This window comes from Falco rusticolus, chromosome 12, assembly GCF_015220075.1.
Source record: "Falco rusticolus isolate bFalRus1 chromosome 12, bFalRus1.pri, whole genome shotgun sequence".
Classification (NCBI taxonomy): Eukaryota; Metazoa; Chordata; class Aves; order Falconiformes; family Falconidae; genus Falco; species Falco rusticolus.
The window spans coordinates 25,572,590-25,589,762 of NC_051198.1; the positions used below are offsets into that span (position 1 = coordinate 25,572,590).

General features: G+C 39.0%; 1 protein-coding gene and 1 long non-coding RNA gene across 6 annotated transcripts; one reads left to right on the forward strand and one right to left on the reverse strand.

The window, feature by feature from the left end:
- The first annotated feature begins 78 nt into the window (after nt 1-78).
- LOC119156370 lies at nt 79-9,311 on the forward strand. Of its 3 annotated transcripts, XR_005107091.1 has the most exons (6): nt 79-1,556; nt 2,465-2,555; nt 3,090-3,219; nt 6,820-6,977; nt 7,180-7,272; nt 9,224-9,298. It is a non-coding gene; the product is annotated as an uncharacterized LOC119156370 (long non-coding RNA). The 3 variants fall into 3 exon arrangements; XR_005107090.1 differs by having other exon boundaries at nt 79-2,555; nt 9,227-9,311; XR_005107089.1 differs by having other exon boundaries at nt 79-2,555.
- On the reverse strand, nt 3,824-17,093 carry BPNT1 (3'(2'), 5'-bisphosphate nucleotidase 1). Of its 3 annotated transcripts, XM_037406033.1 has the most exons (10): nt 16,991-17,057; nt 16,619-16,682; nt 13,582-13,706; nt 10,163-10,267; nt 9,807-9,914; nt 9,246-9,294; nt 8,223-8,314; nt 7,064-7,261; nt 6,243-6,348; nt 3,824-4,398 (listed from the first exon to the last, which is right to left on the reverse strand). In XM_037406033.1, exons 3-10 carry the CDS (start codon nt 13,696-13,698, stop codon nt 4,250-4,252), a joined length of 924 nt encoding a protein of 307 aa, XP_037261930.1. In that variant the 5' UTR covers nt 13,699-13,706; nt 16,619-16,682; nt 16,991-17,057; the 3' UTR covers nt 3,824-4,249. The 3 variants fall into 3 exon arrangements, with proteins under 3 accessions (XP_037261930.1, XP_037261929.1, XP_037261931.1); XM_037406032.1 differs by lacking the exon at nt 16,619-16,682 and having other exon boundaries at nt 16,991-17,093; XM_037406034.1 differs by lacking the exons at nt 13,582-13,706; nt 16,619-16,682 and having other exon boundaries at nt 16,991-17,093.
- Between the last annotated feature and the right edge of the window lie 80 nt (nt 17,094-17,173).

The window sequence follows — 17,173 nt, forward strand, 5'->3', positions numbered from 1 at the left end:
GGGAGGGCCCCGCCCCTGTCCCCGCCCACCACCGCGGGGCGGAGCCGCGGCTCGTCACTTCCGGCGGGAGAAGCCATGAGGGGGCGCGTGAGGCGGGGCGTAGTTTGCTCGCTGCCGCTCTGTGGGGTTCCCGTGGTGGCTGCCGCGGTTGGGGACAGGCGGTGAGGTTGGAGCCGGGCAGGAGGTGACTAGCGGGTTGTGCACAGGGCTCCGCCGGCTGGCGCTAAGTGAAGCCCCGGAGGGGAGCTTGGTGGCTGTGAGGAGGCCGCCCTGCCTCTCGGTGTGGCCGGAGGCTGCTGGGTTTTTTTCTCACAGCTGCACCGGCGATTAGGCAGAGCCCTCCCGAGAGCTCTGCGGGCGTTAACCGTGAAAACTCTCATGAGCTAGGTGTCTGGCGGCAGCTGTAGAGATAGCTTGATCCCCTTTCTGTATATACTGAAACAAACAGCGCAATGTGTACCGACGCTTTTGAGTATAGTGGGTTAACCTATCTGTTTTCGTAGAGTGTTACTTGTTATGCTCCTCACAAATGCACAGATTTTGCAGTGGGTCAAGCGAGCCTTGGAATGAATGACAAAAAATGCTGTGTCAGCAGTTTTTCACAGGAGACAGATTCAAGTTCACATTGTTGCAAGGACGTTGCAGTGTCACTGTGCTTTTTTCCCTAGTCTATTTTATGGATGGTACTGTAGCACCTAATGTGCTAGCAGAGAAATTACCAAATGCTTGATTGGTAGACCAGTGCTTTTTTGTGCAGTGGGCATTGTGGTATAGCTAAAGCATGACTGAACTTTATGTGCTGGCTTTTATCCTTAATTCCTCCTGCTGGATTTTATCTCAACTTACCTTAATATTTTCCTGTTTTAGCAGTTTTACAGTTTCTGTAAGCATGGAAAATGGTTCCATACATAAGTGTCTTTATACATGAGGTAGAAGCTGATGATATATGCTGTGTTTTGCTGCCAGTGAGGTAATACTAAATGAGCAAGCACATAAATTACAGAATTAGAAAGAAGCTTGTGCTGAGGAAATTTTCAAACAGCAGATTTCAGAGGAAAATAAGGATGCAGAGACATAGATGAAGATTACTCTGTACGTGGCTTTGTATTTTAATGATTACATGGAAAGACTTATTATGGCAGGCTTTGTGTTAAGTCATTCTATGTTCTATCTTAATGTGCTTTGCAAATTCATGTGAAGACTTTGGTGTGAACACTAAAGCATCTATATCCAAGAATCCTGCAGAAGATAAAGGTGAAAATTACATGTAATTTAGGCAGTGAAATTAGATTAATCTTGTACTTGCTATGTGGTTCAAACTTAAGTCACTATCAATATGTGGAATGAATAAATGTACAATGGGTCAAAATATGAAGAAGGCTGTAATTAAAGCAGGCTGAATCTGTCTTGCGTGCTCTTACTAGTCATGTGCTTGAGGAAGGACAAGAAAGGTAGGCTGTAGATGAAAGGATTAAAAGCATGCATTGTTCCTATATATGCAGCTTTAATCCAGTGTCATGATAGCATTATGGACTGGCTGATGATGATAGAATGAGGTAAGTGACAATCTTGCTGATTTGTCTGCAAATGTTATAATAAGCTGACCTCACTAGGGAAGGAACTTCCTTAGATCCTTTTCCATGTGTGCACTGGGAGAGACTGGGAACAGTTTAGGAGGAGTTGTCTTGTTCGTATCTTTTGGTGTCAAGGTGTTCCTGCTTGCTGGTAATAGAACCAAGTTTAAACCAATGAAGTCACATTGGTGTTACCCTGCTGTGAGGGAAGGACAATTAGAGTTGTTAAATATGTTGTGTGATTCTATGAGAGAGGTAACTTGAACACACTGTTGAAAACTGAATTTTGAAGTTTTCTTCTGTATGGAATACATAGCTTTTTGTATCTTGAAGTTCACTGCTAGCGTAAAGATGGTTTGAGTGGACCAAGAGTGTAGTTATTCACAGGAGTTAAATCTTGTGGGCGGGGAGGAAATGAGAATGGGTGCAGTGTAACTTGCAGACTACTTTGCCATTTATAGTGTCAGGAGAGGTTAAGTTAAAAAAATGCTCAGAGAGCTTAGGTGTTCAGTCTTTATGTAAACAAGCAGCCAAGTTCAGGCATCCTCTGTGACACCACAAGCCTGAGACCTTGATATATGCCACTCTTGTATCCACACAGAGAACAGAAAAAAAAGCACAGCTATAAGCACAACTATGGTGTTGTCCATTTAAACTGATCTCTCTTCATGGTATGCCTCAGTATGTGTCACATTTGTTAGGGAAAGGGAGGCCCTAAGACTCCCTTAATCTGAGCGTGAGGGACTAGGGTCACGAATTCTGGAGAAAACAAAGTACATACAGGCCCCACTGGTTCAAGAATCCTCAATTCAACTTGAAGAGGCTTCATCTGTTTTGGCTAAGGTTGCCAGTTTTAGCTGATTTACTACTTGTTCTCTTTTGTGTTCAAGTGGGCTGAAGAGTTGAATCCTGCTTTCCTAACTCCCACACCTATGGAAAAGTTGACTGAAACAGGCTTTCCAGTTTTCAAGTTCATCTTGGGTAACTTTGTTCCCTGCTCTCTCCCCTCCCCTAACATGCCTGTGTTCCACAGGAAGGGGGAGTGGTAGTGTCAGGTTCCTCAATTCTTGGGGCTGTTGGAAAGGCACCTGAACTTCATTTCTCTCAAAATTTGGACATGAAATTTTTCAAGTTCTGGCATTTCTGTTGTCCCCATGTATAACACAGTGACCTAGGATGCCCAAAGCTTTTCAAGACTGAGGTTGTATAGACCCTGACACAGATCATCAGAGAGGTGCTGTTTCCTCAGGTTCTCCTCAACTGTGTTTGGTGGTGTGCTCCCCCTGCCCCTCCATCCTGCCCTTGGTTTCCCTGACAATGCTCAAGTGATAACTATCTGTGGTGGTTGTGATGGCTGTATCCAACTCAAACTGAATTTGTAGGAGACAGATACTGAAAATGTGCCCACCTAACAGTGCTGGTCAAGGTCTGACTTGAGCTAAGTGGGAATGAAACTAACTTACGTAGTCAGTATGCAATGACAACCATGAGTCTGTTATCTTACTCCATAAACAGTGGACAGCCCAAGGCCCATTGAGCTCTCCTGCATGGCAGCAGGCTGCACGACAGGGTCTCCCCTGGAGCCGGGACACCTCTCAAGGTTATTCCTCGAGGCTGAGAGACTCCTTGCTTCAACAGATTCTCGGTAAGTGATTAATAGCATGCTAAACTTTTGAAATCTTAGCTAAGTAGTATAAAGGATCGATTGTGCAGGATGTGTGTCCTTTAAATATAAACCATTGACCAAGTCTGAGACTAAGTCTGGACCTAGCCACACTTGAACTCCCCTCTGAGAAGGAGTTTAGAACACAAGGGCGTCCTTTCTGAACCTCAGGACTCAACAGGAGGACCTCCCTGACAGTTCTGTCTGACCCTGTCCTCTGTGCAGTAAATAATCAAGTATACCTTGCCCTTGAACCTTGTTAAACCACTGTTGCATTTACTACCAAACTTGGTTAAATTGCTTTTCTACTTCTCTCATATGAGAAGGTGACTGAGGGGTCCTGAGCCCTGCTGTATTAATGCTTCACTGATCTTCAATGGATCAGTGATCCAAGAACCCCTGCTTGAGATGTCAGAGGCCCAGCTGGACTGTGTCCTTGCTCCTGCAAAACTCAGACAACCTAGCTCACCACAAATAGCAATCTCTGCCATTCCAAAACTGAGCGCAGGTCAAAAAATTCAAAGATTCACTTCTAAGAACCAAAACTGTCAACTTTCTTATAAATGGTCTAATCCATCCAGGCAAATTCTTAGTGCATTTGTATTTAACACAATAAACCCTTGTTGACTACATACAACAAAAATCATTGAGCAAGATCAGGTAAAGGACTTAACATGATTTTGTGCCCTGAATATCAAGATTATTTTTGGACAGTAGTATTATGATTAACAGTATATTAAGCACAGTAATGAAGAACGAATACTCCAAAGAATATGGAAAACAACTATTGAAGAAATGTGACTGTTTTGATGTTGTCTGCTAAACGCAGCAAAACAATTTGATCCACTGTATACCTAGAGATTCTGTATGTAATTTTGAAATTATTGAACGCCTTAATGTAAGAATTCAGTTCAGATTCTATAAAACAAAATTTCAACCTCAGTTATCTTCTTTCTTTTTTTCCAAGCTCACTTTTTCAGCCTTCCAGGCCAAGCAAAGATGCTTTGCTGCTTTAAGGCACAAGAGATTGTTTAACGGTGTTAGGAATACGACTGGAATAATAGTCGTAATTTCTCAAAGTGGCAAGGATCCCAGCTGAATTCATGTGTTTCACTTCCTTGTTATACTGAAATGAATTTCCATGGATATCAGTTATCTTGCCTGCAAAGAAAATAAAAATTAACATTCCAGCAAGCAAAAGTTGGAGAGAGAGGATCTATTTTATTAGTACAAATGATAATAACTAAACAAAACAGTCAGTCTTTGGTGTACACATGCCTGTCTCCAGATGTGAAGTATCTTTGCTCCCAGTTCAAATGTGACAGTTTTTCATTGACTGAAACCAAGTAATGGTTTCATTTTCTTTCAACAATACCTTAACTTGTGTTTCAGGAAAAAGAAAACAACATCTCTCTCGCATGGATTAATTAAAATACTTCCTGAGTATTTTTTTACATTGATGGTGGATAAGAAGGAAACAAGAATCCTCAGTTAAAGTAAAACCCAGGGTAAATCTATTCAACAAACTAACATAATATAGAAGTACCCCAGCTGGTTTTAAACTAGTTTTCTAGAATTACTTAGCAAGAGCAACGCAGATCTTTATCAAAGCTAATTTAACCACGAGATACCTACATATCAAGGAGCCTAAATACAGCACTGCTGCCCCAGATTGGTGGGTTTTTGTGCCTGAGCTAACCTGTTTAAAGCTATCCCAGTTATCAACACCAGAGACTGCAGAGGACTTAAATAATGTCATTATTTATGAACTGTTGTCCTCACTTGACAGAATTTAGGAGATCAAACCCCACAACTTTAGCATACAGTGGTAAAAGATCTATCAAAGCAAAAAGCAGAAGTAGTATAACAATAAAACATATTCAGATACTTGTTAGCGAGACTTTTTGTAACTTCTCTAATCTCTTACCCCCTAGAAAGGTGAAGTGGCTTATGTTGGCTGAACACCACTGAATTAAATGAATGACTCAATTTTGGAGTTTGTACATTGAAGGAACAACCTCATGATTTGGCCTACTTTTGTTATTTTAAAGAATCCGGTGTCCACACTATTATATCCAGTTAGTAGGACAGTGTGATTTTACTGTAAAATAGAAGCCAATGAAAAAAAACCACATTTATTTTTAAAATATTAAAATTAATATACCCATAATTTTGGATTTTGGCTTTTGCCATAGTATGGTTTGGGTTGGAAGGGGCGTTAAAGATCATTTAGTTCCAACCCCCTTGCCTTGGGCAGGGACACCTTCCACTAGACCAGGCTGCTCAAAGCCCTGTCCAGCCTGGCCTTGAACACCCCTGGGGATGGGGCATCCACAGCTTCTCTGGGCAACCTGTGCCAGTGTCTCAGCACCCTCACAGTGAAGGATTTCTTCCCAATACCTAATCTAAATCTGCCCTCTTTTACTTTAAAACCATTCCCCCTTGTCCTGTCACTATAGACCCTACTAAAAAGTCTGTCAGACCCATCATTCTTACAAGTGCCCTTTAACTCCTGGAAGGCCGCTGTAAGGTATCCCCAGAGCCTTCTCCAGGCTGAACAACCCCAACTCTCTCAGCCTGTCTTCATAGGAGAGGTGCTCCAGCCCTCTGAGCATCTTCCTGCCCCTCCTCTGGACTCACTCCAGCAGGTCCATGTCCTTCTTACGCTGGGGGCCACAGAGCTGAACACAGCACTCCAGGTGGAGTCTCTTGAGAGTGGAGTAGCGAGGGAGGATCACCTCCCTTGACCTGCTGTTTTTTTAATTATCTAACAATTATTGACCATATTAGTCCAGGACAAAACAGATCATTCATGCTTTCCAGAGCATAATTTGCTGTCCCTTTGGAGTTACTGTTGATTTCACAGGGCTCAAAGCTCCTAGTGAATCATGACTATTTAAAAATATTTTCCATGTTTGGAAACTCTTTTTTTCTATGAAAAGTATAAATAGCTTTTAATTGATATAATTTAATTTATCTTGGAATTCTGAATACTATTAACTTACCTCCCACGGCATGTAGAATAGCTTCAGGTGCACATGTATCCCATTTCTTACACCCAGGACTGGCAAATATATAAGCAGATGCCTTGCCTTCTACAAGTTGAATGATCTGTTATGAATAGAGAGTGGCAATCATTGCAAAGGATCTAGGCATTTAGAAATGGGTAAAAATAACACCAGGAAACAGGGATTAGATCAGTGTGTGTACTTTTAGTTTCAGAAACAAGAATTCCCATCTTGTGCGAGTACTAAAAAAAATAAAGTGGAAACTATCTCCGTGTTGTCTTGTTGCCATTTTTGCCTTGCACACATTGGAGAAAAGAGATTGGACACTCTGCTTATGACAGCCATGACAAAACTAAGCTTTACAAACTGTAGCAAATGAGTATTCCCTATATGCAGAAAACTTTTGCAAAGGAAATATCACTGTGTACTCCTATTTTTATCCTTTTGTATGTGCTGCTAGGTAGTTGGAATAAGAACTGTATTAACATGAACAGAAGGAAATGTCTATAATTGTCATTAAATTGAATTCCCATTCAGTCATTCTGGTGTTATAACTTTTAATTTTCTCCCCTAGAAACAGAATACTGGGGAAGATGGACCTCAGCCATGACCACCACAGCCACTGTTACAAATGTTTCTGTACCTCTGTCTACCTTACAGCAGACTGAATGCTAGGAATGAAGAAAAAATGAGCTGGGGAAGGAAGAGGAAGTCTGCTGTACATTCATGCAAGTAAGCAAATGATTTCTTTAAAAGGTCTTTTTCTTATTCCAAAGATACCACCTTCCAGTAAAACCAAAAGATTTGGAGTTTCATACCTTGTTTCCTGCTCCTCCAACTCTGATGACACTGTCTGGATTCAAGGCACTGATGCACTCGTTGACCAGGGTACTGCTGTGAGAACGGGTGGTAACGATGATGTGTTTCCCAGCAGGTGCTTCTGTGAGCTGAAATCCAAAGGCACCTATGCCCAGGACTCCCCAGATTGTCCTGCCCAGCACAGCGTCAGCTCCTGCCTACAAAAAAGGTACACAAGTCCAAGTGATGGGTAATCATTGCGATCAGCACTGAGAGCAGAAATGGAAAGAAGTACCTAGAGACATCTTTGCGTATCAGGGAGTATAATATTAATACTGGGTTATGCATTTAAACAGTGGCACGTAAAAATAACTACTCTAGAGCCCACAGTGAGAAACCCGCTCTTTCCCTCTAAGGCAATGACATTATTTACTCATTTATCTGTGACATTGTGGTGGTACGTTACATCCTGCCTCCATTGACTGACAAATTAATATTTGTATATCTCCATACTTCAGGCACAATCCATAACTGAACATATCTTGTAATTTTAAATGTTTCCTCATACATATACCACATATAGATGCAGCTGATGATATGCATTACATCAGCTCGAGAGCTTTTTCTTTCAATTTTAGTAAGTTTAAGTCATCAGCCTGTATCATGAGCTTTTTCCCCCTCACAGATTAATACTGAAATTATCTCCAAATGTGTGAATGCCTGTAGGTTGGCCATCCTGGACTTATACCTGAAACCTGGCCTGATACACTCTAACCCAGCTGTCAGTGACAAGTACTCTTGGTTTATTTAGGGCTGGAGATTTATGGCACACATTCACGTATTGCATGGATTTACTAAAGAATATCTAGCAAAGACTGCCAAAGCACTGATCTGTACTTGTTTTACAGTATGTACTTTATATGTAGTGTAGTAGTAAGTGCAGTATATATGTAATATATACTGTATTACACAAGCCTCAGGATTCAGTATGGCTGTTAATAGGTCCCTGAGATTCAGTTTCTCAAAACTGTATATATCTAATAAAAAGACCGAACACCTTATATTACAACATTAGTTCCACTACACACTGCTTGTCATTTGAAAGGTACTAACTGGAAATGGCTTAGAAGTGACAGTTAGAAATCACCTAACTTTTAAACAAATCAATACATTTAATACCTCATAGTTGTAGTATGGCTGGTTAATAACTCCTGCTATTGCTTTGCCTCCATAAGCAATTCCAATAAGAACTGTTACGTGGTCAAGGAGACCTGTACAGAAATAATATGAATGTAGATATGCTTGAAAAAAAGAAAGAATATATATATTAAAAAAAACAACCCTTCAATTAAAGTCCAGAAGTTGATACACAGGGTGGTATCATAAAAATGCAAATACTAATCAGGATTTTCAGATGTAATAGGTTGGGTAGTATTTTTTTTAGCCTTAAGGTCTGCAAAAATAATGCCCCTGATATAATTTAGTTCTATTAAGAGAATTCTAATTAACACATAATGAGAAAACTTTAAAGATACAACTAAATAGCAGTATATGATGACGTTCTATAATTGTGGTGTGAATTCTTCAACGGTATTCAAAACTAGCAATGTGTTGACACTTGTACATCTTTTTCACTAAAAGATGCAGCAGGAGATTAGTTTCAGCATATTGATTTTGGAGGTTTTTCTTTTTAATAAATTTTAGAGTCTATGTCTATGGGGACAAATTAGGCCTTCCTGAAAAAAGTTTCTTCCCATAACTGAAAAATTATGATTTGCGGAAAGATGTTTTATTTGGAAGGGCTACAAATACAGCTGTGGTATTTGGGTTGTTTCAAGAGGAAGATGTAAATGTAATTGAGCATATTCATGTGCAAATGGGAGATTTAGTCCCTGAGTTCAAAGTATGCAAAATTTGTGAGTCTGACTGAAAACACAACCTGCCAGCAATCAAAAGCAGCCCTTTGCTCCCTGAAATGATGAATACCGGTGGACACTCAGTAGCGTGTCAGAAATATTCAGTACTGGTTAGAACTGAATAGAATGATTAAAAAATTCCATAGAACTCAAAGCCAGAAACAATATCAGCCTCAAGAAACAATAGTCTATGTAACTTCTGTCATAAAACTATCTGCATGTATGTGCTACTTTATTACATTGCTGTATTTTTTTTTTAATTAGCAGAATTAAAAGAGAAGCCAACCTTCAGTGTACTCCTTGGTTCCATCCAAGGGATCAACCCATATTACAAGCTTTAAAAATAAAAAAGTAAGGAAAATTAACAAATGCAAATAATGTAAATTACCATGCAAAGAATAAATTTTATTTTAGTGCTTTTATTTCCTTATAGCAGCAAGGAAATAGAGATTTGAATTTTCAACATTATGATACGGCTGAAGCCACAGTAGTATTTTACACAAAAAAAGCTTAAAAACTGACTGGAACTTCTCAGCAAATATCTTAATAGGAAGCTTAAACTGAACATGGAAATGACATTACTCTCTTATGTCCAAAGTAGATTCCTTCCAAATTAATTTGAATCACAAGTTGTAAAAATCAAATTTCCATTTCTCGTTATTGCACACAAAGCTATGCAGCATTTCCAGCTCTGGAGCTGTGATTCCTGTGACTACATTTCAGTTTTCAAACTAAACAGAAAAACTGGCAACCCTGAAATCATGTTTTTTCTTAATACATCCTTAGCTAAAATCAGTAAGTAATGTAGTTAAGAGTGTAAAATAGGAAAACATATGTATAGCATTACCTCCTCCTCTTTAATTCCCATGTATTGAGCAGGACAAGTTTTCTTCAGTATTTCTTCACAGTGACCATCTTCAATTAAGTCCTCGGTTACCTCATCAGTGGGTAGTTCCTAACAAAAGGATTCTCAGAATTATTTGGAAAAAGGTGTTGGAGTCACTTGAATTTGCCTTAGAACTGGATTTGCTTGCAGCTTACCTGATGAAGCTAATGCAGTGGAAAGATGAAATGGGATGAAAATACTATTAAAAAAAAATCAACAAAAAAAACCCCAAACGATTTCCTAAAACCTGCCAAAGCAAATTCTACTGCAAGTTATAGCAAGTTAAATTGTTAGTATGAAACAAACCAGGTACTTACTTCTTCTCCTATAATTGTCACCTTGGGAAACTTCCGTGCCAGGGAAGCACAAATGCTCATTTGTACCAGTCTGTCAGCTTTGGTCTGCAAGTCATTGGCTCCAGTCTGTGAAAGGATGGATAGGAATTTCTGTATTTCCAAACAACAACAAACCTCACAGTGCAATGGCCCATATATCACTCTGAGTATCTACCTTGTAATAGAAAAGAAGTCTAATTTGATAAATCATCAACCTAGTAAGTGATCTTGAGAGAGGCAGGCTAAAAACTGAAAGTAGAGACTCCCTGTACGCTCCAGAACTAAGATAGACTGGTATGATATTAGAACAATATTTATATGCTGTGTTCTTCTCATGCACTGGTGCAGTTGTACGGAATATGTATTTGTGCAAATACCACACAGAATAAATTAATACAAGTATGAACCCAAATAAATACAAGAGGAGAGATAACAAAAAATTAGTTAGTTAATAGGAAAAAATATTTTAAGGCTCACTGGGGAGACACGGCAAATTAGGACAGAGGGCCAATATAGGGAAGGTGTTAGTAAAAGGCGATTCAAAGGTCCAATTAATCTAACTTGTTTAAAAAAAAAAGAAACAACTGGAAGCAATTATGATGTATAATCTTCTAAGTAGTGAGCAGTTCCTTAGTTTAGCAAAGAAAGACCAAGGAGGGCCAGAAACTAATCAATGAAATTTAACTAGACAGTAACACCCATACACTTTTTTCCAGCAAAAATACTAGACAGGAAACAGTGGATTTGGTGTCTCAAGATGACATGAAACAATGACTGAAAGTCTTCCCAAAAGATGCAGTGCAGCCAAATGGATGTGGCCAGATGGGTTACAGTAATTTCTTCTTAAACATTAATAACCTGTTATATAGTGGAATTGGATAAGTTATTAATACTTCCCTGCCTTAATCTTCACGTACCTATGAATGGAGGAGCCCTTTAGGTCCAGGGACAGAATACCAGTAAGAAATACTTGTTAGCAGTGGAATTAAGAAAGTCAGTTCACCCAAGGATTTGCATCTTAGTTGAATCAAACAAAAATTTTATCTGCTTATATCTTATTTGGTGACAACACGAAGTGTGTTCTATCCAACTACAGAAGTTAGCTATAGATAGGAATGGAATATTCCATTTAAAATCATGTTATGGGTTAATTTTTGCATGCTCAAAACCAAGTCGGTCCCATATCTGATTGCCTACTTCCATGAAACTTGGTACTTTTCTTTGGAATTTCCTTCTTGTCCCCTAATAAATTGGGTTGAATTTGGCACTAAGCTTAGACTTAGAAAGATCAGGTTATTGCAGAGAATGTCCTTTGTTCAGCACAGCACATAAACCAGTATAAAATAGTTTCTCAAAACAGTTACCAACAATGCAAGAATGGCTGGATAAAATGTCTACCTACCAAAAAAGGGAGAGAAAAAAAGAAGTAAAAATGCTAAAGGAGAAGCAATATAAATGGAGAGCTTAGAGCTGACAAGGGGAAATAAAACTGGCTATCAGGAGAGGAGCTAGCTAAAAATTCAACTGTATTTGAACTATTCCTCATCGAGATAAATAAATGGATGGGAGGTCAATGTGTTGAGGGAGAAGGTGGAACACTGGCATCCTAGCTCTTCTAAAGCTTTCAGTAAGGCCGATTGAAATTGGTCTTGATGTTTGCTCGCTGAGAATGGTAAGAAACAGCACTTTCTGTTCTTGTGCACCTCTTCCCACCAGACTATAAAGCACAGACACATAACAGGTTCTTTCTCTTGCATTTTTCCTCTTTCTTCATCAGCCACCTTTGACAATAAGCTTGCAGGAATTCTGAAATCACTAGTCCCTAAAACAGGAACCTCTTCTGTTGGTCATTGTTGTTGATCTAATTTTGTGTGTTTGTAGTATTCATTTAAATAGAAAGTAGGTATAACCAGTCCTGTTTAGAACCAGTATCACCTGTTGCTTCTGATCATTTTTGTTATGCTATATTTATAAGTATTAATTGGTTATAGAGCTTAAACTGTGTTCATTTGCTGTTTTATTATATTAAAATATGATTGAGCAATGCATTTCTGATTTACTGGGAAATAATATTAATACATGTAATTTTATTTAAAGGGAAAGTGAATTAAACTGATAGAAGCCAGCATTTAGTTGTAGTTAAAATTACCTTAAACTTGCTGGACTCTTAAAAAATAAGCTTAAGGAAACTTGATTATGCATTTAAAATTAACAGGTTAATCATAGTACAGATAGTGCTTCCTTTGTACCTCTGGATGCAAGTATTTTAAGGCTTTCTTGTAGTGAAGCTGCATTAGTTTTTCCAAGAACCTAAAAGGAGATTATGTGGGAGAGTATAATTGTACATACAAGTGTCTGAAAATCCTGCTATGCATCTAAATAATTTTGAAAACACAGATCATTAGTCTCCAGTTTGGGGTGGTTTTTTTTTAATTCTCTCCCCATACCTCTGATTTTGATTGCTTAGGAAAAAAAGAGTGTAAGAAAAACTTGCAAAAGTTTTCATAGTGGTGAAGATAACTGATGAAAAAGGAAAATAATCTTTTTGTATCTACTGTCTGAACTGACAGTAGAAGTCATAAAGGATTAGGCTTTTCTTTAAAACTGGCTGAAAGTGCTTGCTTAAATGTAAAGAATGTAAATACCAACAATTACTTCAACGTAAAGACAAAAAAAATATAGATACTTAATGCAGTCCATAATATTGTGACATACCTGTAAAGCTGGAATTAATTTCAAAAGTTAATTCCACCTATTCTAGTACTATAGTCAAAACAAAGGTCCTGGCTTATCAGTGCATCTTACTAACTCAGAGCAAATTAAGAACTTTAGGCAGATAACTGATTTCATTTTTGTTTCCTATTTAGAATTAAAGTTGAAGCTCCAAATTTATATTGAAAACTGATTTACAATCAAATCTAAGGTTCTTTATAGCTTAAGAAACTCAGCACTGATTTATCCTAATCCAAAATTAATCAAAGGCACAGTACTTTAAGCTGTACTACAGATGTTAAAACATAGGTATGGAAATAAATGAGAAAGATGCTGCATTATGATTTCTGACATGCTATCCAAAACTTGTGTTTTGTGAGGGGAATCAGGACAAAATTATGGTGTGTTTCTTGAAAGTGTCTGAACATTCTTTAAAAATATTGGTCAAAAAACACTTCTCCAGTGCTTTTTTAGTTCTTTAATAAGGAATATTTCTGGTATCAGAGAGGTAAGGACTGTATTTCCTTCCAGTGCTATTTTAATCCTTTAGTAAGGAATATTTCTTGTATCAAGAGAGGTGAGGACTGTATTTCTTTCCCCAGCTGCTGATCTCTGAAAATACCACTTTGACCTGTATCTAATTCAGTATTAATAAGAGAAATTAAATTAGAACAAAGTAAAAGTAATACCTTCTCCACTATCCCCAGATCTCCTGCAGCCATTACATTTCTAACAATTGTTGCCGCTTTTTCTGCAATGGAATATGCAGAGGCAACCACACGCATGAGTAAAGCTGGAGAAGCCATACTGAAAGCTGAAAAGAAACAAAAAGCAAACTTGTACATTTCAAGACAAGGAACAAAATATTTTATATAATGTTGCAAAACAGATACAGTTTAAGCGGATAGGAAGGGGAAAGTGGGTTACTGCCAGTGAGTAGTAATGAAGTGAGCTTTGACTTTTTTAAAAATACAATTAAGAAACACAGGGATATATAGCCATTTTAGAGAAGATTTTTCAAATATCCATGCTCTGTGTAACAGTGAACTTAGTTCTCACTAAAATAAAATCTGGCATTAAACAAGAACAGCAGCAGAAACTCTTTATCAGAAATTTTAAGAAAGGATATATCTACACACAGTACTCATTTTTTGTACATTTTGAACAAAGGTAATTTTTTCAGGATCAAACCTACAGAGTTGGTTGGTGCCCAGACTAAAGTACAAGGCTCAAGAAAGGATGACAACAGCAATTTTACTCACTACTTTAATTTGTTTAAATATAAAATAGGCTTTTGTAGATGGCCTAATTGTGGACACAAAATAGGCTAATGATACTCAAGATACTGCAAACACTGCACTTGTATGCAGAAGCCTGTTTATTTACATTTTACCATCCTTTCTGCATTTCTTTTACTACTCTTGATTTAAGAAAATGTATTACATCTTCCTTCCTCTCCTCAACACAGCATGTCCTGACATTCTTCCTATTGTATTGTTTTCTACATCTGTTCCCCAACACACATCAGAGCAAATCACGATGCCTTCAGCTCCCAAACAGGAGAATAACTCTCACACTTGCAAAAAACATCATCCATTCCTCTCAGCTTTTCTCTGTCAGGAAAAAGTAGTACTGATAACCACATTGTATTCTTTAAAAGGCAGAGCTAATCGCTTTTAATGTTTTCCTGTCAGTTTTTTCTGTGTAGATTACGTGGTTTTTTGGGTTGGGCTCACATGTATGATATAATGATATACCCCAAGTAGACACTTGAGCCCAGAGCTAGAAAAAAATACAGAGGAATTGATTAATCACCACATAGAAGATGATATATTAGGCTTCCCTCACATTATTTGCAGCAAGTATTGCTTAAGTGGCAATAGGTTGTTACGCAATACCTTTCCTTTCTTGCTTGAGGTATCTACTTGGTATAGTATAATATAATGAGGTGATAAGGCTAGCTACTGTAGATGATCTCAATGCGACCTCAAGTTCACATCTGTTTACAGCAAACAGCAATGTTTGAGGTATCAAAATCACAGGTTTAGCTGGTTTAAGAACTTTTTCAGCATTTAGAAACACTGTTATGGGTATCTGTATAGTCTGTATATCTCTGAAGCTAAAGGAGTAGAGTGATTGTATAAGTATATTCAAAAAGCACAGCTGCTACTGTTAATTATTATTTACAGCTCATGCATGGGAGCAAAGGGCTCTGGAGTCCTGTAAAATAGCCAAGGTCTATAGCCAAAGCGCACATGCGGGCTGTCTTGTACTGGTAACAGTGATTACAGAGGAAATCCTCAGTGTGCTACCTGTGGCAAAACCCAGCTCTCAAACAACTGAAAGTCATACAGAAAATATGTCATAACACATGGAATTTAGATACTTTTTTATGTACCATCATATGAAACAAGTTAACAGGAAGGAAAATTGAATGTAGCTCATTCCATACTGGAATGCGAGTACTTCTGAGAGACAGTATAAAAAAAAAAAGCATACTAGATGGGAAGTTTGGGTTAAAGAATTGAGCTCAGAAGATAATTAAGATTTTTATGCTCAGCTTCTCATTCTTAATTTGTCCTTTTACTGCATATTTGATCCTGCTTTGTAAAATGAGGTTAAATTGTTTTAAAGGCTTTATTTTTTTAATGATTGCATAAAGTTTCAAAAGACTCAGGAAACAACACAGAAGTACTATTTATCTTATGTTCCTGAAGCTTGACCCAAGTAGTTTCTGGGGCACGTTTTTTAGGGGTGTTCTTAAGGCAAACAACTATACCTTCTTTCTGTAGTGACCCTATACCTGAAATCTCTAATCAAACCTTAAAAGTAAAATATTCTTATGAAAAACATGTTTTATTAAGAGAAACTAAAATGGGAGGTTCAACACCCCTTCTCCCCAATACAGAGTAACAAACTAAGGAAGCGCTGGGCATGTTACTACTGCAAAAGGTGCCTTAAATTTTTACAGGGCTGCATCTCCTGCATGCCACATTTTCTAGTGTGTTGGACCTTTTTGGTTAGATAACTGTGTGTGCTAGTTGATCACAAGTGTTTAATCTCTGTAACGTTTTGTTCTCTAATTATTTATAAGTTTATGGCACATTCTTTCTGATGAGGGCAATGTCTAATGTATACACTGCCATTATACATTCAGGAATATATTGCTTGCTTTAGACAAACAAGGTTGACTCTTAGAAAACTGTACAGTTTACAAAGATTTCACAGCAACTGTCCTTCAATTTAAATTTGTGTATTATTTTCAAAACTTACCTTGACCTCCAAAGACCAGCCATCATTTCTCCTAGCCTAGTAACCAAATTGTTGAATGGTCTCAACCTGGCAAATCAAGCCTGCTTTGATACCTACTAAAATAAGTGAGTTCTCCAGTTCTTGTTACACGTTAATTTTGAAATATTTAAGTATCACAGGATGGCTACAATTAATTTATCAAAACAAGTATGAACGATTTTGTTAATGTTATGATTTCAGTGTCTTTTCTGCAAACATCCATTTTCCAAATTTATAATTTCACCTGTCGGAAGGAGAAAATGGCCAATTGCACAGCGCACGCCTTTAAATGCCAGTGCTGAACTGGGACTTCATCCTCTGGCCTCCTCAAAGCCCCAGTGACTACAGCTCCCTGTTTCTTTACAATAAACTTTGGCTCAGGTTTAGCGAAAGATAAACTATTTATTCTGTGTGATGGAAGGCGGCAGCATTTACCCAGCAGAAGCAGGCTAGGACTCGGAGCAGGAACGCCAGGGTCCCGCTGAGGTTCGCCTGCAGGCTTCCAGGGGGAAAAAGACGGTACAATCTCACTTCAGTAAAGTGCTGGGAGGCCTTCGGAGTTTGTCGGGTTTTTTTAAATTAAAAAAAAAAAAAAAGGAGGGGGGGGTTGGTGGAAAAAAAGCCTATTCCTTCCTGATTGATTCTCTTGTAATTGGGGTTCCCAGTGGCGAACTGTAGTGCGGTCCGGAGGGCCAGCGTGGGCAGCGTTACCGGGCGCTGACCAGGGCTCCGAACGGGGAAGGGCCCGGCGGGTGACCGGGCAGCGCCGAACGGGGAAGGGCCCGGCGGGTGACCGGGCCGACTCACCCGCTCCAACCACGCTGGTCCCTCGCTCCCGGCCGCGGCCGCTGCGCTCCTCCGCCGGCCCGGCTGCTCCAGGAAGATCCCGCCCCGATCGCGCTGGGCGGCCGCCGCCTTTACAACTGGGCTCGAACCGCCCCCACGGTCCTGCCGGCCGGTAGCGCCGCACAGCCGCCCTCTGGCTCGGCC

Coding starts and splice junctions, on each gene's coding strand:
- BPNT1 (XM_037406032.1), bottom strand. CDS start 13,698: ATGGCTTCTCCAGCTTTACTCATGCGTGTGGTTGCCTCTGCATATTCC. Junction 9,295..9,806: donor TGGGAATTAAAGAGGAGGAG/GTAATGCTATAC, acceptor TTATTTTTAAAG/CTTGTAATATGGGTTGATCC. Junction 4,399..6,242: donor TATTCTACATGCCGTGGGAG/GTAAGTTAATAG, acceptor TTTTCTTTGCAG/GCAAGATAACTGATATCCAT.